This window comes from Apiospora hydei, assembly GCF_038363865.1.
Source record: "Apiospora hydei strain CBS 114990 chromosome Unknown utg000005l_segment0_segment0, whole genome shotgun sequence".
In the NCBI taxonomy this organism is placed as follows: domain Eukaryota; kingdom Fungi; phylum Ascomycota; class Sordariomycetes; order Amphisphaeriales; family Apiosporaceae; genus Apiospora; species Apiospora hydei.
Window position 1 is genome coordinate 3,648,522 of NW_027117364.1, and position 23,606 is coordinate 3,672,127.

The 23,606-nt window shown below is 54.4% G+C and overlaps 6 protein-coding genes across 6 annotated transcripts; 3 read left to right on the top strand and 3 right to left on the bottom strand.

The window, feature by feature from the left end:
* Positions 1-2,203: 2,203 nt before the first annotated feature.
* Positions 2,204-4,624, top strand: PG997_006605 (uncharacterized protein; the record flags this gene model as incomplete). The annotated part of the gene is made up of 1 exon (XM_066810920.1): positions 2,204-4,624. The coding sequence occupies one exon, from the start codon at positions 2,204-2,206 to the stop codon at positions 4,622-4,624; it is 2,421 nt and encodes an 806-aa protein (XP_066669843.1).
* A 1,234-nt stretch (positions 4,625-5,858) lies between these two features.
* PG997_006606 (uncharacterized protein) lies at positions 5,859-7,785 on the bottom strand (the record flags this gene model as incomplete). The annotated part of the gene is given in 2 exon segments (XM_066810921.1): positions 5,859-6,206; positions 6,217-7,785. 2 exon segments carry the CDS (start codon positions 7,783-7,785, stop codon positions 5,859-5,861), a joined length of 1,917 nt encoding a protein of 638 aa, XP_066669844.1.
* A 419-nt stretch (positions 7,786-8,204) lies between these two features.
* PG997_006607 (uncharacterized protein) lies at positions 8,205-9,185 on the top strand (the record flags this gene model as incomplete). The annotated part of the gene is made up of 8 exons (XM_066810922.1): positions 8,205-8,243; positions 8,312-8,352; positions 8,420-8,435; positions 8,495-8,560; positions 8,632-8,746; positions 8,834-8,899; positions 8,966-9,044; positions 9,116-9,185. 8 exons carry the CDS (start codon positions 8,205-8,207, stop codon positions 9,183-9,185), a joined length of 492 nt encoding a protein of 163 aa, XP_066669845.1.
* A 352-nt stretch (positions 9,186-9,537) lies between these two features.
* On the top strand, positions 9,538-13,989 carry PG997_006608 (uncharacterized protein; the record flags this gene model as incomplete). Its single annotated transcript, XM_066810923.1, has 4 exons — positions 9,538-10,761; positions 10,869-11,098; positions 11,653-12,589; positions 12,655-13,989. 4 exons carry the CDS (start codon positions 9,538-9,540, stop codon positions 13,987-13,989), a joined length of 3,726 nt encoding a protein of 1,241 aa, XP_066669846.1.
* Positions 13,990-14,247: 258 nt separating this feature from the next.
* Positions 14,248-15,363, bottom strand: PG997_006609 (uncharacterized protein; the record flags this gene model as incomplete). Its single annotated transcript, XM_066810924.1, has 1 exon — positions 14,248-15,363. The coding sequence occupies one exon, from the start codon at positions 15,361-15,363 to the stop codon at positions 14,248-14,250; it is 1,116 nt and encodes a 371-aa protein (XP_066669847.1).
* Positions 15,364-19,234: 3,871 nt separating this feature from the next.
* Positions 19,235-20,343, bottom strand: PG997_006610 (uncharacterized protein; the record flags this gene model as incomplete). The annotated part of the gene is made up of 2 exons (XM_066810925.1): positions 19,235-19,573; positions 19,615-20,343. The coding sequence occupies 2 exons, from the start codon at positions 20,341-20,343 to the stop codon at positions 19,235-19,237; spliced, it is 1,068 nt and encodes a 355-aa protein (XP_066669848.1).
* Between the last annotated feature and the right edge of the window lie 3,263 nt (positions 20,344-23,606).

Genomic DNA, 23,606 nt, shown 5'->3' on the forward strand with positions numbered 1-23,606 from the left:
GGAGGTCGCATGATAGTTCCTGGGGGTGGATTCTTCTCTTTCTTCTCCCTTCCCTTCCCCCTCTCCTCTTTTATTATTTATTCTTTGTCCATCTTTGATTTGCTTCATATACAGAGTCAGACCATTGAGATATAAATATCTGCAATCAACTATTCACAATATCCACCAGCAGGCTGAATATTGACTTATCAAGGCCAGCAACGATAACCAGAGAAGTGATTCATTTCATGCTGCCTATGTCAGAAGATATATGTCTACATCTATAAGAAACGGTGCCATGCGTACCAAATATGAAGCTTGATATGACCCTGTAATTAGTCTGTTATTACACGTCTTTGTGATTGGGCCCTGTTTGTATGGAAGGGGTCTGGATGAGCAGCACCCAGATACCCATTTGGACACATTTGTTAACCCTGTTCATATAATGGGGGTGGAAATATATTATGACAGCAGGCTTGTCTGTATGTTGGTTCCAATGCCTATTCTCTCTGCCTTCCATCAAAGACAAGAAGGAAGCCCAATCATTATATACTTTTCACATAAATTATCCAAAATTTAATCGAATTCTCCGCCTGTTTGACATTTATTTCGAACCCATTCTCGGCGAGCTGAAATATGTTTTCGGCGACCAGCGAGATTTAATAAGCGCTCTTAGAGTGTTACACAGCAACGCGTGACAGTCGAATTGCACGTTTGGTGCATGTGCTCGTCCTCTGCATGGCTCCTGTGGCCATTTTATCCTGTTGACTAACTCCTCGCATCCTCCAACCCCCCCTATCGTGACCCACGAAATAAACACAAAACGCGGACCCGCGTACCCGCCCTGCGTCCAATCACGCGCTCCGAGTAGCTTCCCGTTTCCACGGCAAGGCCATCACGAAGTGATCAAAATATGGATCTGACAATCACACATCGTGAAGGTACTGCTTCCCAAGTTCACGGACTGATCGAGTGGTCAAACCACGGTTTTGATCGTTGCCTAACGTAAGTTGGTACGTCTCCGTGTTTGTCCTACAACACAAACTTGCATCTGGTATGTTCACCTTTCCCTTCCAACCTACTTTTCTCTCACCCGCACTATTGTCCTCCCTCCGCCCTTTGCCTCCGTTGCTCTCGGAGAGGAGCGTTCTCTAACCCTCATTCTCCCAACCACACTCTCCTTCTGACGTTATCCTCTGCCCCTTACGGGCATCCACTTTGCCTCTGCTCAATCTGTCTTCCTACTTGCATCTTCCCAATACGCCCCTTTCGAGCATCGATGACACCAACCAGCACCAAAACAAATAAATGTACCTCCCCTAATACACGTCTTCACCATCTCCTCACATCTTTCCTAACACGCCCCTTTCGGACATCGTCAACATTACCCAGCACCAGAAAGAAAAAATAAAGAAAGAATAATAAAAAGTCAATAATAAAATAATAAAGAAAAGTATCTTGTTGTGCAACTAGATCAATAAATGCATACCCTCACATTTCTCCCCGATACACATCTTCACGAATGTCGCACATCTTCCCAATCCGCCCTTTTCAGTTATCGACGACATCAAACAATACCAAAAACGGTCTTCCCAACTCGCCCTTTTCCGTCATCAACGACATTAGACAGCACCAACAAAAGGCATCTCCCCTCACATACATCTTCACAACTCTCTCACCTCCTTCCGAACACATCCTCCTTCATACGCATATCTCAACCTTCAATTGTTCAACGCCTCATATTTTGACAATTTCGGTGCATGAACTAATATTTGGTAGGTCCAGTGCAAAGTACGCCCTTTTCGGTCATCGTCGACATCCACCAATACCAAAAATAAAGGTGCTTCCCCAATACACATATCTTTACTTGCCTTTCCACAATCCGCCCTTTTCGATCATCGACGACATTAGCTACCCCCTCCCCCCACAAAGGCATCTCCCCCCACACACATCTTCACAATTTTCTCACCTTCCGAATACATCTTCCTTCTGTCCCATGAAACCACTTTCAACTGTTCAACATCTCATATTTTGACACTTTCGGTGCATGAACTGATATTTGGTAGGTTCAGTGCCAAGTGCAACCGGCATTTATTCCAACAATTCAACAATCAACATCAGTAACGGAATAACTGCTACTTGCCGCACACATTCCGCACCGCAACCTAACAAAGCCAGAACGGAACACTGTCAACCAAGCTACCCTTTCCACCAACCTGGTACAATGCCTACCGCTTACGCCGGCAAGATGAGATCCAACGAGAGACCTCTTGCCCCGTGCCCCCGTGATCCGTCACCTTCATCATCCGGCGCTACCATGGCCGCCCAATCGGCAGACTGGCCTTTGGCCAGTGAGAACAGTGACGCCACGCTCGGCCCGGCCGCTTTAGAACGACCCAAGACTCGCCGGAGCTACACCTCTCAGGCCGGACACCGCACTCCGGTGCTCCTTGCCGGTCAGGCGCTCAACTCGCACCCAATCCCGGAATTCCCGTTTCACCGTCCCGTTTCTGCCCAGGGCCAAGTCCGTGGTGGACCCATAATTCCCGGAGCCCACGATTCGGCCACGGCTCCTTTCCCGGGCCGTTCCCCGGCTCCTTCCCGCTCCACGGCTCCTTCCCGGGCCGCTTCCCCGGCCGCTTCCCCGGCCCGCCCACCTACTCGATTCGGAATGAAGCGATCCTTCAATTCCATGGGAAGTATCAGCTCCGAGTCTGCCAGCAATGATGCCCCCATTGGCCCGCCTGTCCGCCGCGAGACCAGCACCAACCGCATCATGAACGGCTTGGCCACCGGGTTCTCGCGTGGAGCCCAGGTCTTCAGCAGCGCCGGATCATTCTTCCCATTCATGTCCGAGTCGCCCTCCAAGACCAGAATTAGCGCCCCGTACGATTTCCGTCATGTCGCTAGCGCCGAGCACGGTGGAGGACCTATGGGTGGTGTCGACCCTGGTCCCGACGCTGACCCTGAGGCCACCCTGAGCCAAACACACCGCGTGCTCCTCGATGTTCGTACCGATAGTCGTATCCACAACCGCACTTCTCTTCCTGTCGCGATGCCGAACGTTACATCGCCTATTGATGAGTCGCAATTCGACGCTGGTTGTGGCCATGACTCCAACCGCAACAGCTTCAATCCCTTCCCGTCTCAGACAGTCACTCCAGCAACTGTTCAAGTCCATCGACCTGACCAATCCCCCGTGGCTCAGCGCCAGCATACCTGCAAGATGCCAAGTCTCGCTATCTGTCACACCATCAAAGCTCTTATCACCTCCTTGGGCATCGCCCTTTCGGTCTCTATTTTGGCAGTTTGTATCACATCCTTCTCAACTGTGTCTGCCATCACAAGCATGGTACTCCATAGTGATGAGAACAAGGTTGTCTCGCATCAGGAAGCTGTATGGCTGACCTTATCCGTGGGGCTCTGCTTTACCTCCATGGTCGCTGTCGCTATCACCTATGCTCGACGTCGCACCTCTCGTGTTGCGACAAGTCACCGTAACAGCCAGCGAGAGGAAGAAATGATCGAACTGCAGAACATCATTAGACACAGAATTTCTACGCCCACACGCATCCGCAACAGCGACCCCGCCATTGAACTTGACGACATGACCCAGCGCCGCACTTCAGAGGCTGTTGCTGTTGGTCAGAACGAGAGAGCTCTCCGTCTCTCGGGTAGTATCACGACCCCTGAGCCAGTTCACATCCGCCAGAGCAGCAGAATCGTCGCCCAGGGCCTCAACAATCTCGCCGCGCCTCCCAACTCGATCCAAAGCAAGCGTGCTAGTGGCATTTTCGACGCCGAGTCGGTCCGGACCGCGCTCTGCGCACAAAGCGTAGTTGAGGCTAGACGTGTTGCTGCTGCTCCCATCCGAACCAACGGTACCCCCATCGGCGTCGCTCGTAGTGACTCCCTCCTCCGTTCTATTGCCCGTCGCCGAGGAGTTGATACCCGACGTGATCAACAGCAAGAGGCTGCCCCGTCCGAGGATAAGGACCGAGCTGAGGATCGCAACCGTTCCCATAGCGCGGAGTCGGGTAACACCGTGCGAACTTACGAGTCAACGAACACCGAGACCCCTATGATCACCGTCGGTCTCTCCCGCGAGATTAAGTCCTCCCACTCGCCCCAGCAGTCTGAGCATTCCAAGGATGTAGAGTCACTGGCTTCGTCGTCGGACAACCTGGTTTCTGCTAGAATCCCTCACTCGGTCGCTGTTCCTGACTTGTCGTCTGAGACCAAACTCCCTGCTATCCCCGCCGTCGACACCAACTCGACTCTGGCCTCGCTGATCAGCTCCTACGCCGACAATGGCGAGAGAGCTCCGACCTCCCAAGATGCTGCCGGTGCCTCCTACACCACGACCTACAGCGCCCCTCGCCCTCAAGAGGCTCTGGGTTCCCACCCAGTCCCGCGCGCAGGACGCAGCAATAATCCCTTCAGACGCCTGATGGAGCTTCCCCGACCGCCGCAACAGATCGTCACTGAGTCAGGCACCCCGGACTCACAGAAAAGCACGGAGCGCTTCCCTGCTTACGTCGACCCTGGCGTCACCCAGGACAATGACAACACTTACACCGACACGTCCGGCCGTCGCCGACGTATGACCACGATCAAAGAGCGTGGCGAGCCTATGCTCGCTTGAGTCATTTGATCGCTCTCGTCATTCTCACCTACTCCCGTTTCTTGTACTTCAAAGAAGGCTTTCGTATTCTACGAAACGTATAGCTTCCATCTGATTTCCTTGCATACGACGAAGAGATACCCGCCCTTGGCATTTCATCTGCTTTTTCGATTGTCTTCCTTTTTCCCTTCATTTCAGGCGTTGGTTGTCTTTTTCTTCAGTTTGTCATTGCCTGCGAAACATGCGCAACGGGCAGCGTCGGGTGGCAACGTCGAGCAACAACCCGCAACATTCAGTACGAGCTATACGAGATATGGTTCCTACTTTACACACGACGAGTTCAACGTTGATTTGGTCCATGAGATCTTTATCTTTGCCCCCATCCTTGCACGTCGTCCCCTATTGCCTGGCCACGAAACGCATACTGGCCTCTTTACATTCTGTTTCTTTTCGTCCGCATACGATGGATGTTTCAAAGGACGAAACGAACATTTCAGTGATCCTTCCTACCAAGAGAAGATAGCCTGAAACACCCTCAGCAGTGAAGCATAGTAACTGCACGAACTCTCGACTCTACGATTGCAGAGCAGCTCGAGGAGTTTTCACGAAGATGACGACGAAGAACGATTCACCTTGCAAACATGCTTTTGCGCAAAGACGAAGCTTATGACCGCGGCGAGACGAATCTTAATGACATTGTACTACTACAAGAAACACACGAGCACTTTCGATATCTTTCGTTAAGGGGAAAAAAGCCCGCCAACGAGAGCAAAATGAGCAACCAACATTTTTCGCTTCACAATCCTCCTCCCATCCACAACTTCTTTCCTTCTTTAGGATCCATCTTCCGCCTTCGGGGCGGATCTCCGTTCTCACCCTCTGACGCTCTCCCTCGTTCTCCCACAGGCTGCACGGTTGGGACCTCGAGTCCATTACTTCTGCCCGAGACGAGGAGTTGGGTTGACAACGGATCCGGATTTGGGAGGAATGGCAGTCAGTGGTTATTCATTTGCGATTGAGTTCTTTCTTGATTTCTTCACAAGGCACACGACACGGGTTGGGCAGAAAGGCGGAGTAATATGGTGATGGTACGGGGGTCCGCGAAGCTCTTCACGATACGATAACGTTAATACATGACGTTTGTGCCTCATCTCCATGTCTTATGTGAAATTCCCCGGCCAGAAATGTGATATGTAATACTACACGTGACTGTAGGAAATGCCCCTTTTAAGCTCCAGATAGTTCCATCATTACATTAGATAGCCCGAGCAGCGCGAGCCCGGTTCTCACGGTTTCGCCTCTCCTTGAGCGCCGTCTTCCTCCGCTTCTTCCATTTGCGGTTCAGATCTCCTCGGTTCTCCCAGAAGAACTTCTGGAAGTCGGTAGCCGGTGTGGCCTTCGACGGGCCAGCACTTGTCGCAGCCCCAGCCATGGCCATATCTCCATCCGCATCTTCTGCATTCTCTCCATCGGCCTCGCCTTCGTCCTCATCTTCCTCAGCGAGGTCATCCTCTTGGGTAGACCAGGGAAGATAGGAGCGACTTGGATGGGCAGTATCAGGCGTCGGCGCCGCGCTCCGAACATTCCTGAACTCGAAGTCTTGCTTGCTGTACGGGGGTCATGGGCATTTGAGCGGGCGGGCCAGCCTCGGCCTCGTCCTCAATATCATCATCGTTGTTGAAGAAGCTGAAAGGTTGAGCATCGGCTGCCGCGCCGTTCTCGGTTTCTCCCTGATTACGCTTGTACAAAGCCTCGAGTGGATGCACAGTCTTGCCTGATGCCGGTGTGGTAGGCGGCGGGATCTTGATCGTGAGGCTGGTCATTGAACTGGATGACTTCGGGCGGGATGAATCGAGTTTGGTCCCCGAAGCGGGACTGCTATCACCCTGGGTCTCAATTCGAAGGTTTTTGGCAGGTGTCCGAACCTTGGAAGGACTTGCTTCCGTGTCAGATTCCGAGTCGGAGTCGGAATCTGAAGAACCACTGCTGCTAGTCTCATCCTCCTGGTCCTGTACGGGTACTTCTGATTTGGCCTCCTGTTTTTTGGCTACCTTCTGTGGCTTTGTTGGTTCCTCGACCTCGGAGTCCGAGGAGCCTTCACTGCTGCTTGTGTCATCCTCGTCGGTGGCAGCGGCGGGCGTTGTGCGCTTCGATCCTTTGGTTTTCGTTGGCTTCGGGGCCTCTTCCGCATCAGACTCCGAAGATGAGCCACTGCTGCTCGTCTCGTCGTCTTCTTCCGGGGCAGGCGTTGGCGCAGGCGGGGTCTTCGACTTCTTTGATTTAGGCGATTTAGGCAACCGAGACTTTGGCTTGGGCAACTCGGGAACTTTTGTGACCTTCAACGGTTCGACCACATTGCCGGTGCCGTCAACCCAACCCTTGCCCCCTCGAATGTGAGGGGTTCCGACTTTTTCGTCTCGTCTACTGTAGATCGCAAGAATGAAGGGTACTTGGTCGATCGCTCGAACTCGTGGACGACAACCTCGCGATCGCTTTTTCTCTTCTTCCGCCTGTGTGAGCTCTCCTCCTCCTCCTCCTCGCCCTCGGTAGGCTTTTTTGGCGCTGGGAAGCTCGGGCAGCTTTTGCTTGAAAAGACATTCGGAGCCGTCGCTGTACTTGGACTTGACGGCGGTTCGCTTCTCCTTCTTGTCTTTCTTTTCTTTCTTGTCCTTGGCGCTCTTATTCCTGTCCTTGTCCTTCCTCTTCTCTTTGATCATCTCGCCCTCCGAGACTGTCCAACCTCGCTTGATCTTGCGATCGCTCAGTGCGACGCCATCCACCACCTCAGGCTCGCCTCGCTTCCGCTTCTTCTCTTTCTTCTCCTTCTTGTGGCTCTTCTTTGGCTTGGCGTCATCATCGGCGACGACGCCCGTGGGCGGCGGAATGGACTCCGGCCTGGCTTGTTCGACGCGCATCTTGTGGCCTCTCAGGGTGGCGCCGTTGTACTTTTTCTTCAGCTTCTCCGCTTCGGCTAGGGGCACCTCGACGAAGCCGTAGCACCTTTCGGGGAAAGCCTCGAGGGTGTGGTAGGAGATGTTGCGGGTAAGCGGTCGAACGGCCGACGATATGACAAGGCGCGTCAGTTCGGGGTCCAGAGGTGCGATATGCAGGCGCGTGTAGCCGTCCTTGTCGGCGACGAACGGGGCGGACTTGGAGGTGGATTTCTCAGTGCCTATCGCCATTGGAATGGCAGGGCCAAGTCAGAGTCAGACAGCAACCGAGCCAGAGTATACGCGATGCACGCCTATCGTCTTCGTCTTCTTTTCCTGGCGGCTAAAATTGTTTGAGAGAGCAGCTGGGTGGGTTCCATTTTTATTTTTCTGCAGCTTCCCAAGTCAGCCCCGCTGTTTGTCTCGGTGAGAGGGCGGGAGCGCACGGATCTTCACCGACGGTTAGCCATTGAGCAGACTGGACACTGGACACTGGACAGCTGGATTCCTTCCTTATCTGATCGCCGTCATGGAATAGGATTGTGACTGCCCCTTCTCCTCCATGTTTCTTATCCCAACGAGTATCAACTGGACATAGACTATCATCTGAAAGATTCAAGGTTTCTGGGTCTTGTTGCCTCTTATTTTAAAGTTTCTTCCTATTGCTCACCATGGCGCCCAAACTCCCTCCCCTGCCTTTTGTCCGCACCGTATGTTCGCGATCCACCACATAGTCGTGCTCTGACAGCCGTTGATTTCCATGTCTAATCCCCCATAGGTTCTCAAGAGCTTCATGTCGGAATCGGGCCTCGAGCCAAGGTAATTGACAACGCAGCACCGCCTCGCTCGGCACCCCTCCGTACCCAAAGCTGATCAATCACTGCAGACTGTTTGGGCCTCACGTAAGATCCATAGCTCGCTCAGTAGAATACGAGGTATGGTCGGCGCTAATGGACGGTAGCTCCGAATCACCAATGCGGTACCCGGCAAAGTCGACTTTGAACTGGATATCACCAAGGACCACACGGTAGGTGTGCAAGTGCTAGACCGATGCGAGATGCCGTCCCCTGCTTGCGTACTGACTTTCCATAACTCAAGAACCGATTAAAGATCATCCATGGCGGCACCATCGCCAGCATGGTAGATCTTGGTGGCTCACTTGCTGTCGCTTCAATGGGCCTGTTTGCCACGGGTGTCTCGACGGACCTCAATGGTCAGTCAGTCCCTACTTCTTCTGTTCTTTACATCTGGTCTATAGCAAATACTCCGTAACGGCCCCGGTCGCTAAAAATAGGCGCAGTCACCTACTTGAGTGGTGGAGGTAAAGTCGGCGATAAGATCCAGGCGACCGCTTCATGCGACAAAAGTACGACAACCCTTACCTAGCCCCAATTGATTGGAGATGTTCATGCTCATGCTCATATGGACGCAGTGGGAAAGACGCTCGCGTACACCTCCGTCATTTTCAAAAACGCCAAAGGAGAGCTTGCTGCGCGCGGCAGCCACACAAAGTATGTTCACCCTTAGTCATGTGCAGTTCTGGCCGGGCTTGCTTGTACTAAGACGCGGTGGCCGCTGCTAGGTACGTGACCCAGGCCTGGAAGAGTCAGACGGGCGAACCGTTTACTACACCGGACGGCAGCGAAGCTTGAGGGGAAAAAGCAAGGTGACATTGATTGATTGATTGATTGGCACCAGTCCTCAATAAAGCGGAAAAACAAGCAGCTGCACCTATCGACTGACCTTACGTCAACGTATTGTAAGATTACGGGTCCAGCGGCCGTAAATTAAAGATATCCGCTTGACAATTGAGCCTCCTTTGACGGGAGCCAAATAAGGGTCCGTCCAGCCTAGCAGAAAGCGCCCCTGAATCCCAAAGGTCCCGCCGAGCGTCACGTGACTCAACAAACATACATCACGGACACCTTTTCCTTTGTTGCCAAGTTGCAAGACCGGTTTCAGGAATCTCTTTCCCACGTCTTCGCACACCATCCCACTCCCATAATGGCACCTCGCACCACGGGATTCTGCGTCCCTGGGCCCGTTGTGCGGGATGTCTACCTCATCCAGCTTCTCGCCTCCTGGGCCATCCGCAGCTCCGAATTCAGTCTGGTGCTCTTCCTCGCCGGCACCTTCCCGGGCACCCTGCTGTATGTCTCCATCCACGGCATCGGCCGGTCGCTGGCGGCCGTCCTCCTCGGGCCCTGGGTCGGCGCCTTTGTCGATAGGCAGGACCGCCTCCGCGCCATGCACCGGGCCGTCTTCTGCCAGCGCGCCTCTGTCGTGCTGTCCTGCGCCCTGATGCTCATGGTCCGCCGCATGCAGCACTCCTTAACGGAGGCCCATGGCTTGACACTGCACGTCTGTCTGTGCCTGTTCTTCGCCCTGGCCTGTGTCGAGAAGGTCGCGGCCATGGCCAACTTCGTGGCTTGGGAAAGGGATTGGGTCGTCGTAGTGGCCGAAGCGCACGGGCTCCGGCGGCAGAATTTCAACGCCTCGCTCCGTCGGGTCGACCTCGGCTGCAAGCTGTTCGCGCCCTCGCTCGTCGGCTTCTTGGATACGTACTGGTCCCAGTTGGCCATGTGTGTGGTCCTGATCTGGAACGTGTGCTCCATCGCCGTCGAGTTCTGGGCCACGAGACGGGTATACAACAGGACGCCGCAGTTGGCCCACAAATCATCATCGTCTACGTCGTCGTCGTCGTCGTCGACATCGTCCACGACAGAGAAGCTGGAGGACGAGAAGGAACTGTTGGCTTTCTCGCAGTCTCTTTTGGCTGAACCGAGCGCATCTGCCCCCACGCCGGCGGCGCCCGTGCTTTTCTCGTTAGCACCGTGGCGAGAGTATGTCAGGTCGCCGGTCTTTCTCGCTTCCTTTTCAGGTTGTATTCTCTATTTCACTGTTCTTTACTTCGGCGGTCAGATTATCAGCTATCTCTTTAGCCTCGGCTTTACCTCGATGGAGGTCACGATGCTGCGAATGGCGTCGGTCCTGTCCGAGCTCGGTGGGACCTGGATGGCGCCGATTATGATGGACAAGGTCGGCCCGGCGCGAGCGGGTTTGTTCTTCCTCTTCTGGCAGGTGGTCTGCTTGGCTATCTTCGCCGGGCCTGTCATCACCCACGGCATCACCACGAAATTCGTTGGGCTGGCGCTCGCCCTCGGCATCACCTTCAAGCGGTTGGGGCTCTGGGGTACAGACCTCTCCATACAGTACATGGTACAAGCCGTATGTCCCCCCTTTCGCATTCCGACAATCCATCATCTTGGGGGACACCTCACAACTCTAGGTGACTTGTTTTGATATGCGCTTATTGGCTAACTGCAAGTTTCTAGACTACGCCGCCTCAATCGCGCGCCGTGCTCTCGACCACCGAGGTAGCCTGCCAGCAGCTCTTCGAACTGTTCGCCTGTGTTACTACCACCATATTCTCCCGTCCTGACCAGTTCCTTTACCCTGTATTGATCAGCTACTCGATGATCATAGTAGCCACCGCCTGCTATTCTCTTTTTGTGTGGAAGATGAAGTACAACCGACATCACGCGATGATACCCAACGACAACTCGTAAATGTTTCTCTCATATTTATTTGCAGTATAGACTATAGACTTTCCATGTTTCCACAAGCGCCCGATAATGCCAACTCCATGAAGAAAGGCCATTGTCTTCGTCCACCTAGTGCGCATGTAGCTCATCGTCAGAACACAATGGCTTGTGTGCATCCGAGCTCAAAGGATCCGAGGGCTATTGTGCAGAGCAGCATGCCCTTTTCCCCGAAAAGCCTCTTGTGGACTGTCTCTTTGTGTCGCCGTCGTATCCAAGCCCATCTAGGAACCGCTCATAGCTGGCTGTAAATCTATAAGAGTCCTCGGTCGGCTCATCCAGATCGAAAGTTACACATCTTGGCATCACAGTCGTCACAGCCAAGACCATCAACACTTTACTACTAGAAACAACTACCTGAAGAATAGGCCAATATTTCGCCACTTTCTATACAATGGCAAAACAAACCGGTATCCCTCCACCAGACCTAGTCCAACCTCCACCAGGCTTCGCGACAAACCAAACCGCTCTAGGCCACAGGGTATTCCAACCTTACCTATACCATAACTTTGCTCAGCCCGCTGGGGGAGATCCGTATGGTACTTTGGCCTTGGTCGAGGGGGATTTGGGCGTGGAGTTCCCAATACGGATTCGAGGTGCTCAGGGACAGCCAGTGGCATTATGTCGACGAAGAAGTCAGAGAGGTCAGGTCCCGGCCTGCCCGCGGCAGATGGATCGAGTGGAGCCCGGAAGGACGATACTGGGTCGAAGAAGGCACAGGCGCATTCCACCGAGGCGTGTCGGGCCCTGGGAACTTTGTGGATGTCAATGGCCAGCGGCTTCCCGTTGGCCATATCCGCGTCGACGAATATGGGCGTCGTATGTGTCTGAACCCGGATAAGAGCTGGTCGTTGGTTGGCGGGGCTGGCGGGTTTCTGCAAGTGCTGGACAACCCGGACGGCACCTTTACTATGGCCGACGGAACAGACCCCGATGCGCCCCTCCCCAACGCCCCTGAACAGCAACTGCCTGTCCGATTGGCGCCCATTGACTACACCGATCCTATCATGCTGTGGCAGGGGCTGCAGACGACCATGGGGCCGAACCCACCGCAGCCGGAGCACATCGAGGGCGGCGTCGCCAACCCGCTCGATCCCAACGGCGGCTACGGGGCCGCCATTCCCGGAGACCCGAGCTCGCTTCCCGGAGATCCGCGAATGACTAACCCAGCGTGGACACGGGTCGATAACTGGCTCGCGCAGGCGTTCCCGCTGAACCGCTACCCGGCCGCCGGAACCCTGGACCAGAGGCTGAGGCACCTCGAGGCCTTCATGGAGCGGCTGCCGCCGCCCGAGCTCAAGTTCGCGCACACGGAGGACGAGAAGAGCTTGTGGGTTTCCGCGCAGATCGACATCTTGGTTCCTTGCGCCTGGCTCTGGTCGGGTTCGCAGTCGGCACAAACCACCTGGGCGAATGGTAAACAGCCATACGGTATCGTCCCTGATGGGATGTTAGTGGAAAATTTGAGTTTGTCCCCCCGGAGGACCTCGCGAGAACCACGCTGCTGGGGATCATCCAGGAGCGTATGGGTGAAGTCGGATTGGCTCAGCTCCAAAATGGGGAGAGAAGACCATACTTTGCGTGGTCCTGGAACACTGCGTCGCAGGAGGACAAGGACGCCAACCCGAGCGTAGACCTCACCGACGACCAAGAGCGGTGGTACTGGAACGTGGAGCCGCAGGGCTACTATACGCCGACTGAGCCGCCATTCGAGATGAACCGAGACGTTGGGTTGTACAAATTCACCATCACCTCCCCGGCCTACTCGAAGACTCAGACGGATGACTGGTATGCGGAGCCGATTCTCATGTTCACCACGCTGCAGGACCGGCTTCAGTGGTGTCCCGCCTCGAAATACTTCAACACGCGCGTCGAGGTGGGACCGATGAAAGGCACGCACTTCTCCACGCAGCAGCTGCGCAACATGGCGAGCTTCTGGTACGCGTGCGAGCCGTACCTCTCCTCGCTCTTCGCCAACACCGCCACGGCCGAGCCGACCCACGGCCGCTGCCGCGTCGCCTGGGGCGAGCCCCCAGACCGGACCAACTGGCTCTGCCGCCTCGCCGAGAACGGGTCCAAGTTCCCGGCCTACCCCATGCTGGAGTCCCTGCGGTGCCCGGAGCCTACACAGTCAGAAGATGACCTAGCTAACAACGGGCCGGACGAGCCCGGCATCTACGACGAGGCGGAGGTCCGTCGCGTCGCCCGCGGCACGACCGTTGTGCACAACGGCGTCGCGCCCGCCAACACCTTCTTCAGCCGCCAACCGACAGACTGGGACGGCAACGTGACGGGCCAGAGCGCGAACCTGTGGCGCCTGCGGCGGCACGAAGTCATCGACCGGATCCAGCGCGCGGCGTCGTCGCCGGCCGTCGCGCTCATGATGTCGGTGGGCGCGCACCCGCGCGCGCCGACGCACGGGTACCTGGACCTGGCCAACTACGCCGCGCCCGTGCTGGGCGCGGACCCGCCGGGCCCCAAGCGCAGCGTGTGCCTGCGGATGGCGCCCGCGACGCTGCACTGCGGCGACATCAGCGCGTGGATGTTCATCGTGGCCGGCGTCTTCGCGCAGGCCGCGCACCGCGACTGGACGACGCTGTGCCAGCTGATGCCGCCCGCCTTCGAGCTCGTGCGCGAGGGTGGGCAGCAGAACCCCGACATCGAGGCCCCGCGCTTCCCGTTCGGCAGCCAGACCCGGTACTCGGCCAAGTTTGACGTCTTCGACCTGCTGCGCAAGCTCGGCAACGTCCCGTATCTGATCCGCTATATTGAGCTTGAGATGCTCAACAGATTTGACGGCGACGGCCACATTTTCAGTCATAGTGCCAGGCCGGCGGCGAATCCGAATCCTTAGGTCACGTAGGTAAGGTTTAGAAAACGCAGCAGGTAGGTGTCCCCCAAGCTGTCCAGGGTGTTTTTCACGTTATGATCAAGGTGAGATGGGTTTGAGGTAAGTGTAAACGTGATAAAACTGGTAGGCATCATCCATGGTTTTGTGAGAAAGATAGGTCTGTAAAAGCGATCTAGTATATAGATTTGAACACGAGACACGCTATTCGACGCTCAACGAAGCACCTAATAAGGACTGACTGTGAATCAAGTTTACCCCCTTTTAGGTCTTTTGTAGCAGCTCCACGTACTGGGGCACGATGGCCTCGACCATCTCCTCGAGCCCCTTGAGCTTGATCCCGAACGCCTCCTCCGTCTTGCGCGAGGCGAAACTGATCCGCGGCTTAGTCGGGAAGTCGCCCTGGTTGGGCAGCAGTCCGCTCTCGACGTGCGCCGGCCACTTGGCCGCGACCAAGCTCTTGGCGTCGTTCCACACGACGTCAACGCTGATGCAGAAGTTGGCGACGCCCCGGTCGGGCCCCGACGCCGGCGTCTTCACCTTGCCGGCCGGGTCGAGGGACTCGAGGCAGATCTCCGTCAAGTCGTCCACGTGCACGGCTCCGCCCACGCAGAGGGGTCCTTGGGGATCCGAGGTCCGGCCCACCAAGGGGGCCAGCAGCATAGAATTGCTGGTCCCCATCAGGTCCGCGGTCGTGTGCGCGAGCGGGTGGCGGCCCACGACGTAGGCCGGCGCCAAGTTGACCAGGTCGAAGCCGAGGGGGTCCCCTCGGCCTGCTTGCTGCTCATCCAGTCGAGGCTGCTGCGCAGCGCCGCCGTCTTGGCCGCGCAGTACGCGAGGAGCAGGTTGGGGAACGGGGGGCGAGATGTAGTCGTTGAGCGTGTCCTCGTTGGGATGGACCTCCTGGCCCTCGGCGGGCACCCAGGTCGGGCCCATGACTTCGGCGTTGGCAAAGGCGATCAGGGACGCGAGCACGACGACACGCTTCACGGTGGCGCCGCCCGCCGTCCGCACGCTCTCCAGCAAGTTCAGGGTGCACGCGATGGCCGGGTCAATCATCTCGGCCTGCTGGCGGTCCGCCGGGATCTCGGCGAAGGGCAGCGGCGACGCGCAGTGCAGGACGCAGTCGGTGCCGCGGACTGCCTCGTCCAGGACGCCGGGGAGGGTCAGGTCGGGCACGGTGAAGTATGTGCAGTGAGGCTTGCCCTCGACGGGCTCGTTCGAGAAGCCATGACTGGCAACGAAATCCTTGACGATTTCACCCTTGGACTGGCTCCGGACCACCACATGGGCCGAGTAGCCCTTCTTGAGGGCCTCGAGAAGGAAGATGGAGCCGAGGAAGCCCGTCGCTCCAGTGATGAAAACCGTTCCTTTAGACATTGTATCGAGCAAGTTGATTTAGAGAAATGCACTGCAGGTGACCTACCGACGGTCTGGTGCCCGGGTCCCCGTCCTCTCTATATAATAAATACTCGCGTATATCATAGTAATTTCTGGGGCTGAACAACCCCGCAAACGGGCCTAATTTCGGATAGTTCCTGGTTTTATGTGTTGTTCGTATACATGACGGATATCTGGCTCAGCGCAATTGGTGGGAAGAGTGTCTAGTCGCTGTGGATGGGTCCCGACGACATGGTTGAAAAAGGCAAATTCAGCTCGGGACATGGATGGACAAGAGCTGCTGTGCATATACAGTAAGCGTTTTATGGGCTGTCACGTGTGTGGCTCGCAACTGTGGCTCATGGCGTGGTTGATAGCTTCTTGGTTTGTGTCTCTCATGATTCCAAGAGCCTTGAAGCGCATGTGTCGATGCAAGCGGTCGTTCATTGGCTGGAAGGGTTGTGGTGGTTCAGTCTACCTCATAGGCTGCGGCGGTCAACAAGATATGCGAGTCCTACGAAACGAGCAAATCGGTGCGACCGAGTGATATCATAACCTGCGCAAATGAACGTGAAGCTGGATGGCAGACGTTGGGTCACTTGGAGAAAGGCAGACGAAGAGGCCTCAAGGCTCAAGGCCGGCATACGAAGAGCGCAGACAAGAGCAGAGTAAGCAAGTTAAGTACGCAGAATGGGTCTCAAGTTAGAAAATGTATTGGGTATCCCAAGGAGTGACTAGCATCAACCACCTGTCGTCTCTCTCCTGCGCAAAATAGTAACAAGATGTTGTTTTTTTGAACTTTCCGATAACCTTATCACATAGACCAGCCCCTAATCCCACTAGAAGTCATAGCGTCCCATCGTAACCGATAAAGCGTAAACCCATCGTGGTGTGACCGCCCAATGTGTTGAAAGATTGAATTCGAAGTGGTTTGATATGCAATGAAGCAATCATATTGTCGATGGCTTATTTGCCGCAGCCGGAGCAAGTGCAGTCAGCGCCGCAGTTGCCTATGAAGACGAGTTTTGTCAGTCCAAGTTCCTACGTTAGGTAGAATTGAACCCCCAAACCGGTGAAAGCCGGGAATAGGCGGGGTAATCGCCAGCCAGTAGCGGGGTATTGCTTTTTGCGTCAAGGGAGGAGGGACTTACAGCTGGAAGCGCCGGAGCATCCGCAGTCACCCTTCATTTTGATGGTTGGTTTGGTTGGTGGTAAAGGTCTTGAAAGACGTTGAAGATGGTCGGTATTGAGGATTGAGGATTGAGTCTTGAGTCTTGAGTATTGATGATCTTGTTGGTTTTGGAAAAAAGATCCGGGCAGAGTGAAGGGTTGGACAGGACCCTTATATAGGCGATAGGGACATACCTGGGACCCCATCTCAGCGCATTCCGGCGGACCACGCCACGCAGGGCTCCTCCTCTGATTGGCCGGCAACGCTGTACTGCTGCGCTCTTTTCGCGTGAAATGTGCACAATGCATGCACCATTTCTGCGTACAACCCAATCGAGGGGGTGGTCAACCGGTCTCAGGTCCCTTTGCTAGCACACACCTGGCCTCTCAAGCATCTCCGCTTTGACACTAACAGGCCTGCTGGATGGGTAATGGCTGTTTGAAAGGCCGCTGTATCCTCCCTAGTGCCGCACGCGGATCCCGAGCCATCCCCACCACCGCCTATGACCTGGCTTCCAGGTTACTTAGCCACCTGGACAAAGAGGAAAAGAGACGGTCAAGCGCATATCGTGGAGCTGCTTGCGATTATCCGTTTCACGCACAAACACCGCCGCCACATTCTTCGCTTGCGCTACCAATACTTCATCTATCGTCCATACAGTAAGGATGTTGCTGGGCGCGCCCTTTTTGCGTGAACCTCAGCCTCTCATCTGAACCCTGAGACCCTTTTCTTTGTCCCTACCGTCTCGGCTGTGACGCCATAGCCTTTCGTGACCTTGTTCGTGGATCAACGTTCAACGCGAAAGAACCTTGGAAGTTCCCTTGCAGACCCTACCCCAGGTTCTGAGAGCGCCCATTGCGCAATCATTTATTGCCATCAGTCACGCCGTGAGGTAATAAGACCAGGCAACTGGAACGAGGGGATGTCACTGCCGAGCCCACCATGAAGATGCCAGATCGGCTGTTCTACTACTACTATTCGCCCCTATCCCACATGAGCGAGCGATATCCCATACCAGGAACCCCCCCCTCACGCTACACGGAGTATGTCATCTGGTGGGTGAGACGCATGCACATCTTCTCCCTAGTTGCCATTGACGTATGCCCAAGAGTCTTGAGCCAAATAACTCCGAGCCTTATTGATCTTACTCATTCCATGCGATTTCTGAGAGCACGAAAGTGGTTTGTTGGCTTGGCCACAAGATATGTTTTCATACCTCGGTTCTTCTGCCTCCTTATGCAGCACTTGGCTTGGCCTACAGCAGATGGACATCTCATCTCTTATGAGGGGTCCTTTTCAGCATGTATTCTCGGCAGGCACGCTCAAAGGAGGCTTGTTGTCCGTCACCTGATATCCATCCTCATGCATGACATTTGCCCACTGCGATCAAAATCCAGGGCAACCCCCGATGCCGATTCTCCGCCATCTTGGGCACTGTGGATCTGAGATAGCCGAAAACGCCTTGTACCTCCGGTCTATCAAGAAGTCCAGAATCACAGTCGATGAGCAGACAGGGTCCTAATCATGTTATGGTCAGAGTATGTGCACAAATTGGAACCACCCATTGCAGTCTACATCGGCTAGAAGTTATCGAGATCTATCGAGATCATTCTCTACGAGCCCCTGTAAGTAAACCTCTAGTGCCGGGGTGGCCCTGTTAGGGGACCTACCGGCACAACATTCTGCCCCGTTTTGTCTTGCCCGGCAGCGGACAGGAGATTAGTTGTTGGACCCAGCCATTTCTAGATCCTTCCTCGCCAAGCCACATTGACATCTGGCAGGTGTTTCTCGATACGCGCATGTACTACTTCGTGCGTACTACCTACTACCATACCGACCCGCCGCACTCTCTAGGCCCTTCCGTCGAATCAGACACTTGTTCAAGCCCAGATCCTGATTAAAATCCATCTCAGATCTGTCTAATAAAAGATCTTCAGTGCGGATCCTGATCCTGTACGACAGACCAATGAGTGCAATTTGATGTTGGTAATAGTGGGAAAGGTGACTGGCATATATGGCTGACTTTGACTGATTGCCAGTGGCTAGGAACGTGGGCAGCATCATGGAATGATGACCACGTTACCGACGGCTTGGATCGTCTGCACCGGGCATCAGTCTATGGAGCCGCTCAAGCGCCAGCCCACCGACATCCATACAGATCTCCTACCATATCGGCCCCGTTCGACGCGCTACACTTGAAATCGTACATGGAGGTCCTGGTACTTGGCAAAGAAACTTCACTTCATTGGTTTAAAGAATGATAGGATCCCCGTCGCCTAATTCATACATACTCTCTACATAACTCGAATCTTGCGAACATCATCGTAGGCCAAGATTGATAGTAAATCGCATTTCAAATGGGGGACAGTAAAAGGCAACAACCCCCGAGACAGCCTGGTATCTCTTGTGGGACGCGAGGATCTTATAACAATAAGTTCAAGCAGAACCTACCTAGCAATATAATGCTCGTAGTGAGGTAGTCTCTTCGTTTCTTGGTTTTCTTGAGCCTATGTATATAATGTCACCGAGGTTACTTCGGCAACTTTGAGTCCTTGGGGGTAAAACCTCGCTAGGCAATACATCAGTAGATGATCAATCATGGTTCATCGGCGTTGATGTTAATTTACTTCATTACGATTATCTGGTGGATGTAGTTGGTTTCTAATCGGCTGGAAAAACGTGCGTTTCAACCAAACGTCGTCAGTCAGACTCTTCTTCTTCGGGTATCCAACTGAGATCTTCACGCCTTCCTTGTTTCCTTCCCGTCTTCGCCCTCTTGCTGTTGGTCTCATACGTGGGCGACTTTGACACGGATTCGTCAACGCCACTGCCATTCCCCAGAGCCTCGTCCTCTTTCCGTTCCAGATCGAACCTCCTCATCTCAATGAGCACGACAAACATCGACTCCACTCCGCAGCAAACATCCACGGCGAACGTCAGGCCGCCGAACGTGCAAGTCTGGTCTGGGCCGAAGTCGGCGGCCTGGAGTATATGCATCGGGGCGACCGGGGCCCCCGATTCGGCGGCAGTGACGGCGGCCTCGTCGGATCGTCCGCGTTATCTTTGCCGTCGCCGTTGACTTCGGGTCGGTGCTCGCAGTATCTACACTCGATCTTGATTAACCCCTGGAATGAACAGTGGTCCGCATCATCAGGAGCTGCTCCGTCCGCGCTCGCTGAATCCGGCGGGGATCCTCCCTTCTTCTTCACGGCGGCCGTCTTGCTGACGTGCGGCGACCACTTCCTCTTGCGGCTCAACTTCTTGCTGGCCCGTTTGATGAGAGCCTCGAGCTTGTCGTGGAACTCGGCCCACGAGATATCCAGGCAGAGCTCTTGCCGCCTCTCCATCCTTTCATACTCGTCATCGCTGAACTCCTGATACGTCCGTCGGCGTGAGGGAGAAGAGGGGCCATTGTCCCGTGTCTCAGTCCGGGCGGATGCAGAAGCAGACCCCTTTGCCCGTCGCCTGGGCTGGACACGCGTAGGCTGCTTCTGTGCTGCGCTCGATATAGCAGTGGCAGTAGGTAAGGTCTCGGTCTCCTTCTCTGAGACCTTGTTCTTCTTCTCCGTTCCTTTCTTCTTGTCGTATTCATCGATTGTTTCCATCTCCAGTGAATAGTACACCAGGCACTCTTGCAGGAAGTGGTTTTCGCAGTACGCCTGGCAAGGCGCCGGTGGCCAAACGCGCCTCTGCTTTAGATCCCATTCCGATGTTGGCGAGATGAGCAATCCGCTCTCGGCTATCGTCGCGAGTCCTCCGTACAAATCGGACGGTCTTCGGGTTTTACGCTTGTTGGTTTCTGACACCATGGATGGAGAAAGTACAACAACTACAAAGGGTTCTCGAAGGGAATACGATCCCATTCAAAGGATATGAGTGCACTGGAGCAAATGCTGCTGTGTACGTTTTTCACGTTTCCTATATGAACGTAAGTAAATCTCATGTGATAGCCCACCGCCTTTGCAATTGGTTCCTGTTCTTCATCATCGGTGAACAGCCGAGTGCTGCTCTTTGTGGTTATGGTTTGGAAAAGATTGGCCGCATTGTCGCAGTACAAAGAACGATGTCTTGGGCTTCCCGGAACTGCCACTCGTGGCTACAAGTCGAAATTAGAAGAGCATCAATGAATTAACAAGCACAATTGGTGTACTTTGATGTTTCAATGTAGTATATTCATTTTCATCCACCCAGGAGATCTTGCGGCTGGGTCTTTGGTGGATGAAAGCTTGAGCAAACCTCAGAGGGCGCTGCTGTACGGTTTCCATCGCCCGCCATTCTAGCGAGAACGGTTGACTGAATGACAAAGCTCGGATCGCGCACCTCCGTGGTGAAGGGTATCATGTTTGCGAGAAGGGTGCCTACGAAGTATCGTGAAATCCGACCATCGGTGTTGTATTAGTCACTATATCTGTCATCTTTTCATTTCTATGTCCGTCGGACAAGCCGATGTGAAAACATGTTGGGAATCGTAGCCAGTATGGAAGGGCCGAATGAAAAGGATACCTTAGCCCTCTCGCCGGATACCTACCTACGAGAACTGGATGACGACGCGTTGAGGTAAGATTGTGAGCCCCATGTATGCGAAACCGAAAACCTCATCGTCAGCAGCCGTAATTTGGAAGGTCCAGAACTTCCTCTGGTATGAATAGCAGTAGTCATCGTTTCGTCAAGACGTTTGGACTCCTTTGTGGACGTTGAAAGTCAGCTCCGTCCATCGGATATATGCATGGCACCAGAATCGGGCGATTGTGAGCTAGGTGGCCCAGCAACAAGTGGAAATCTGCTCAGTGCGGTGCTGCAATCAATAGATCTGGCCCTATGTCGGCCATATGAAGATATAATCGGAAACAGTGTGCTTCAACCCTCTCAACAAGCATGGGAAGGTCAAGTTTGAGATTAGGGGTATATGACTGTGTCGGAGCTTGGAGCCTTTTTAGGCGGAGCCATGATCTGATATCATCTCGCTTGGCCAGGCCCGACCTCATGGTCAGCATGCAGCTTGTATCGGGCGTTTCTCACGTTCCCTAACATGAAAAGTGACGATGACAGGTACGGCGCTGGATGTCCTGTCCTGTACGTGGCTGATATTGGCCCGAGCAGTCCGGTGGCCAGGAACACAAAGCCATGCGTGTTAGCGTCTCTCGGGGCTGACTTCGCATGTCCTCAGCATTTAGCCAGGCCCTGCAGACCGGACATGAGTCAAGCTGGCACGTTGATTGGCCTTGCATCATGCATAACATGCCACTGTCCCCCAGCTTTTCGGCCCATCTTAAGCAGACCCCTGCTGCGGATTGTCATCAACACATGAATAACCCATCGAAAAGGAGACAAACCTGACAACTCGGGCCACATGTATATACGGATACTTGCAAACACACATTCGGCTACTTGGACCAGTACCGCTTTGAATGTGAGCGTCGGTCGGGACTTCTAGGAGCATTCTCGAGAAATCTCTGCCAAGTTCTGCCCCGTTTCACCAATGAGGGTGCGCAAAGTCGGACGCAGATACAACGAGTTATCGAACCATGACGTTGCGCTCGTGGCATTCTGCTCTGTGGGCTACCCCGCATTGTCGGCCAAGTGGAGGGTCGGCGTTGATTGGATGGGAACAATGGCATGATGCAAGTCCGGCAGGCGAGCATCGGTACTCCAAATGTACCTCTGACTAACACGAGTATGTAACTGCCATGTTGAACCCAAATTGCGCATTGATCAGTCTGCTGAGCGGTCGCTGTGGCAGAGGATATGATGCCAAAGGACCGCGATCGTCAGAAGCAGACAAAAATGCAAGCACAGATAGCATGTGTCTGTCTGCCGTGAAGTCAAGCGACTCTGGTACGACAGCTGCTACGGCGCCTTCACAGCTTGCGCATGGTCGCATTGCTTCTTCCGGCGTGTCGGCGGCTCTCAGTGGAGCTATGTCGGTGCGATAGCCGGCGATATCAGTCCGATAAACCGCTGCTAAACCGGAGGCCTCAAGTTGAAGCTTCAGTTTCAGTGAAGATGGGTGGTTTCCATCATTTTGGAACAGCAAAGAGGAGTTTCGGGGGCGTTACCCTCAATGTCTCCACGAGCCGAGCCTGATTACCACGTATTAGCTTCATCAGTGTCGCCTGAGTAGGCGAAGGTTCAGTAGACTGAGTATCTCCAACCAGACAGGTATGTACTGTATCACTGCCAACCACAGATTACAGCTACACGGGAGGCTACTTTTGCCTACTTGAGTAGGCGGGCTAAAGGCAAGCGTGAAGGTGGGCAAAGGGCCAGCTCGAGAATGGCAGCTCCTTCCCTTTCCCTTCCTTCCCCGCATCATTTCTTGGAGCGCTAGGAACATTGAACGGTTGCTGTGACTGGTAGCACTTTGGCGACTGCCACAGCTCATCCTCTCGGCTCGACGTGTAACGCGTTTCACAGGAGCCCTCGGATGGAGATGGGGGTGATCATGGGGGCCAGACTCCAGCGAGTTCAGTGAGGAGAAGGCCCGGTTGGCTGGCAAATGGATGCTGGACTGGAGTATTGGAGGTTTGTGTGCATCTACTTACTGTACAAGCAGCCTGCCTCCTACTTAATGGATGGTGGTTGCCGATCGACACTGCCATGTTCTACGTTTTCGGTTTCCAACTCTAACGTTATTTCAAGTCATCTCTATTTGATCCTTTTTGCTCGAGTTTGTCCCCCCCGCGTGCAACTACTCCTCCGCGACTCATCGTCGACTGCTCAACTACTGCGGGCAGAATACACATTCGAACCGTCCTCAATTCTCGTATTAGTTTTTTGGCTTATCAGTTCAATCGCCTTTTGCCCCAGTAGGATTCCCGCGTATCTCGCAGGCGTTGGCCGTTCACTGCTTTGTTTTGGGACGGGCCGTCTTTGAGTTTCCATTTACACCTCAAGTAAGTTGGCCAGACTCGTGTTCTGATGGCATTGGGTTTCCGTTATCCTCAACACCCAACTGTTGGATCCACATCCATCACCTCTCCCATGAGTCCTAATGAGTCCTATCCCATCCCGCCAAGAAAGTCCCTGCCAGTCCCAGGATGACGTGAACTCAAGGCGCTTGTCATATCCACCC